At 35.9% G+C, this 3,409-nt stretch overlaps 1 protein-coding gene across 1 annotated transcript; it reads left to right on the forward strand.

Moving 5' to 3' along the window:
- Positions 1-337: 337 nt before the first annotated feature.
- Positions 338-1,282, forward strand: LOC130367361 (olfactory receptor 1019-like). Its single transcript, XM_056569775.1, has one exon. The coding sequence runs from the start codon at positions 338-340 to the stop codon at positions 1,280-1,282; it is 945 nt and encodes a 314-aa protein (XP_056425750.1).
- The last annotated feature ends 2,127 nt before the right edge of the window (positions 1,283-3,409 follow it).

Consider the following 3,409-nt stretch of genomic DNA (forward strand, 5'->3'; position numbering starts at 1 on the left):
TAATAATAAATTGGAAAAGAGAAAAAGTTCTAAAATAAACTGCCTAGTGTGCCAAAAAATATATATACAAATTCAATTTGAGCAAAAGTAAAAGAAAAATCTCGTTAATAAAAATAGACAATAATATTGTACATGTTTAATTGAAAAATCTTGGCCATAGTCTTTATGGTATTCTGTATTTTTTGTTGATAAGCAGAAGCATCTCAAGATACTGAACCTACCACAAGAGTTCGGGGAGGAAAAGCTTTGCTGCTTCTGAAACTATATTATTAATAATAATAGTCTGAAAATTATAACATAAAGATCTAAATATTTTAGATATTTTAATTTTATAAATATGCATGAAAATGTCCATAACTATTCACTGCACAGGGAATTCTATCTTCTGGCATTTATAAGATATGAAAATGTTAAGTTATTGATTTTTGTTTTCCTTTTATCAATTTATTTATTTTGTGTGCTTGAAAATATTCTTGTTACCAACCTTATATGTCTGACCTCCCAGCTACATACACCCATGTATTTTTTTCTATGTAACCTCACAGTGCTGGATATTATATATGTCTCTACTATCTTACCAAAGCTAATAGTGATCACATTTACAGGAAACATTAGTATATCATACATAGGTTGCTTTACACAAGTTTTTCTGTATGTCTTCTGTATTGGAACTGAATTTTTCCTCCTCGTGTGTATGGCCTATGACCGATATGTGGCCATTTGTATTCCTCTACATTATGCACTTATTATGGTAAAGAAAACATGCTTATCATTATCCACGTTCTGTTGCAGTCTCGGCATATTTAATGCTATGATGTATCCTTTACTCATATCTAAGTTATCATTTTCAAATTACCCAGAAATCAACCACGTCTTTTGCCATATGAAGTCAATTCTTCAGCTCTCCATAAGTGACACCACAGCCATTGACCTTCTAATAATTGTAGATGGTCTTTTGTTAGGTTTCTCCTCCTTTATGTTAATTCTTTTTTCATATATGTTCATCATATCCACAATTCTGAAGATCAAGACAACATCGGGAAAACTCAAGAGCTTCTCCAGTTGTTCCTCTCATCTTACGGTTGTTGTGTTGTTTTGCTCAACTTCTCTTATTCTTAATATGAAACCGGAAAATAAATTGTCTAAAGAACAGGATAAACTTTTTTCTATGTTTTACATTGCCGTGGTCCCAATCTTAAATCCACTTGTGTACAGTTTAAGAAATAAAGATGTCTTAAGAACCTTGAAAATAAGTATTTTAAGAATAAAAAAAAAAGTTTAAAGTTGAATGGTAATGTGCTGTGTTGTTCTTTATCAGTTTGTTGTCCCATCTAAACAAATGGCAACATTGTGAGACACTTTTACATCCAACGGATAGAGTTGAGGTTTACTTGACAACAAAATGAAAAAGAGTCTATTAAATATTCTGAATTATATGAAAAGACACACCAATATAGAAGGGAGAAAGTATTTGAGTGGTACAAAACGTAAAGACCACTTTAACACTCTCCATATTAGTATGACTCCAAAATTAAACATGAACAAATAGGCAAATAAGCCCAAGGAGTCACTTGTACAAATAAAATAGATTTATTGATAAATAGATTTTATTGATACGCACTAAAATTAGATACACACATAAAGAGGAAAACAATGCATCACAAAGAGCGGCAACCGGATACCTTGCAGCAAAGATGGCAGTATTGGGGTATTGCACGTAAAATAGTAATCAAGCAACAAAACTATATGCCAGCAATAAAGTGCATGATGTGAAAAGATTGATAATACATGATACCCACACAGGACTCAAGGATCACAAAAAAACTGCAGGGACCGGGATGCTGCCACTCCAACGCGCGTTTCGGCACGCTGACCTTCGTCCGGGAGTGACAACATCCTCAGTCATCAGACCTTATATATCTCTAAGTGCCCAATGAACAGCCAGTAAAATGACAAGGAAATATAAAACACATGTAGTTAACTCACTGTGTAACCGATAATGGCGCATGACGAGCTGCTGACGCCATCCCCGACGTCCGGAAAGGCCACGTCACATGACCCGGCCACATAAACAAAACATCATGTGACCGGGATCACTAAGACGTGACCTTCCGAACGCCCACGTGAGGCCGAAGCTGGCCGCGTGCACCAGTACCACAGTAAGTGAAAGAGTGACATCTAGTGGAGGGCAGACAAATTGCAGGCAATCATAATAGAAATACAATGAGATGCCTCCTCGGGACTAAACAAATCAAGCTGAAGAGATATATTTTGAAATAATATAGAGTGTAATAGTGGGAAACAGAAATATGTGAAGTAGATGAAAGTAAATAAATGAATAATAAAGTGTCATGTGTGAAAAATGCTAGATGAAAGAATAAGTGAATGATGAATACTGTATGTAAGTGATAGTACAACAATGATGAATAGGTATGTTAGAAAAAACTTGAACAATGAAAAAGTAATAATATATGAAAGTATGGAAAGGAAAATCAAGATAGAAATCAAAATAAAGATGGAATATTAAGTATTGATATAACCTATGAAGGGACAACTAATAAAGATAAAATACATATGAAGCAAAAAAATTATAATAATAATAAAGGTAGATGAAGAATAATGAATGAAAATAATAATAGTGTATACTGAAAATAATATAAATCAAATGAATGATGAAAAGAGACCGGACAAGGGGAAAATTGATTGAATATATGAGCTAAAAGTGAGACGGAAGTGAAAGGGTAAAGTGAAAAATAATGGTGAATAAATATACAGTGGTCCCTCAACATATGATATTAATTGGTTCCAGGAGAACCATCATATGTTGAAACCATCATATGTCGAGTACATATGTCTATGTAAAAATGGTAATTGGTTCTGGGGCCTTGGAACCATTGTATGTTGAATACATATCTCTATGGGAAACTGCTAATTGGTTCTGGGATGACCATTGTATGTGGAGTGTATGGGGAGTGTTTAACAAACCAGGGTGCCTCCAGCTGTTGCACAACTACAACTCCCAGCATGCATGTACAGCCATTGACTGTCTGGGCATGCTGGGAGTTATAGTTTTGCAACAGCTGGAGGCACACTGATAGGGAAACATTGATGTATGGGGTGTATTGTGTGTATATGTACTGTATGTGATGTGTGACATCGCATACAGTACTGTACAGTTCTTTAAATACCTTCAGGGGAGACAGAATGTCATCCATTACCATCCTGCCGACTACAGCTCTATAGGAAAGGAAGGGGAGGGCAGCCAGCAGCTCATTGGATGCCTGCAGCAAGATGCTCCAGGCTATTGGCTATGGCTGCACTGGGGGGGCGGGGCTTACACGGAGCTCAAAGTTGAAGCCTGTATGAGTTAGCAGGACAGCATGTGAGTAACAGGAGGCAGAACGGGGCA

This window comes from Hyla sarda, chromosome 4, assembly GCF_029499605.1.
Source record: "Hyla sarda isolate aHylSar1 chromosome 4, aHylSar1.hap1, whole genome shotgun sequence".
NCBI lineage: Eukaryota > Metazoa > Chordata > Amphibia > Anura > Hylidae > Hyla > Hyla sarda.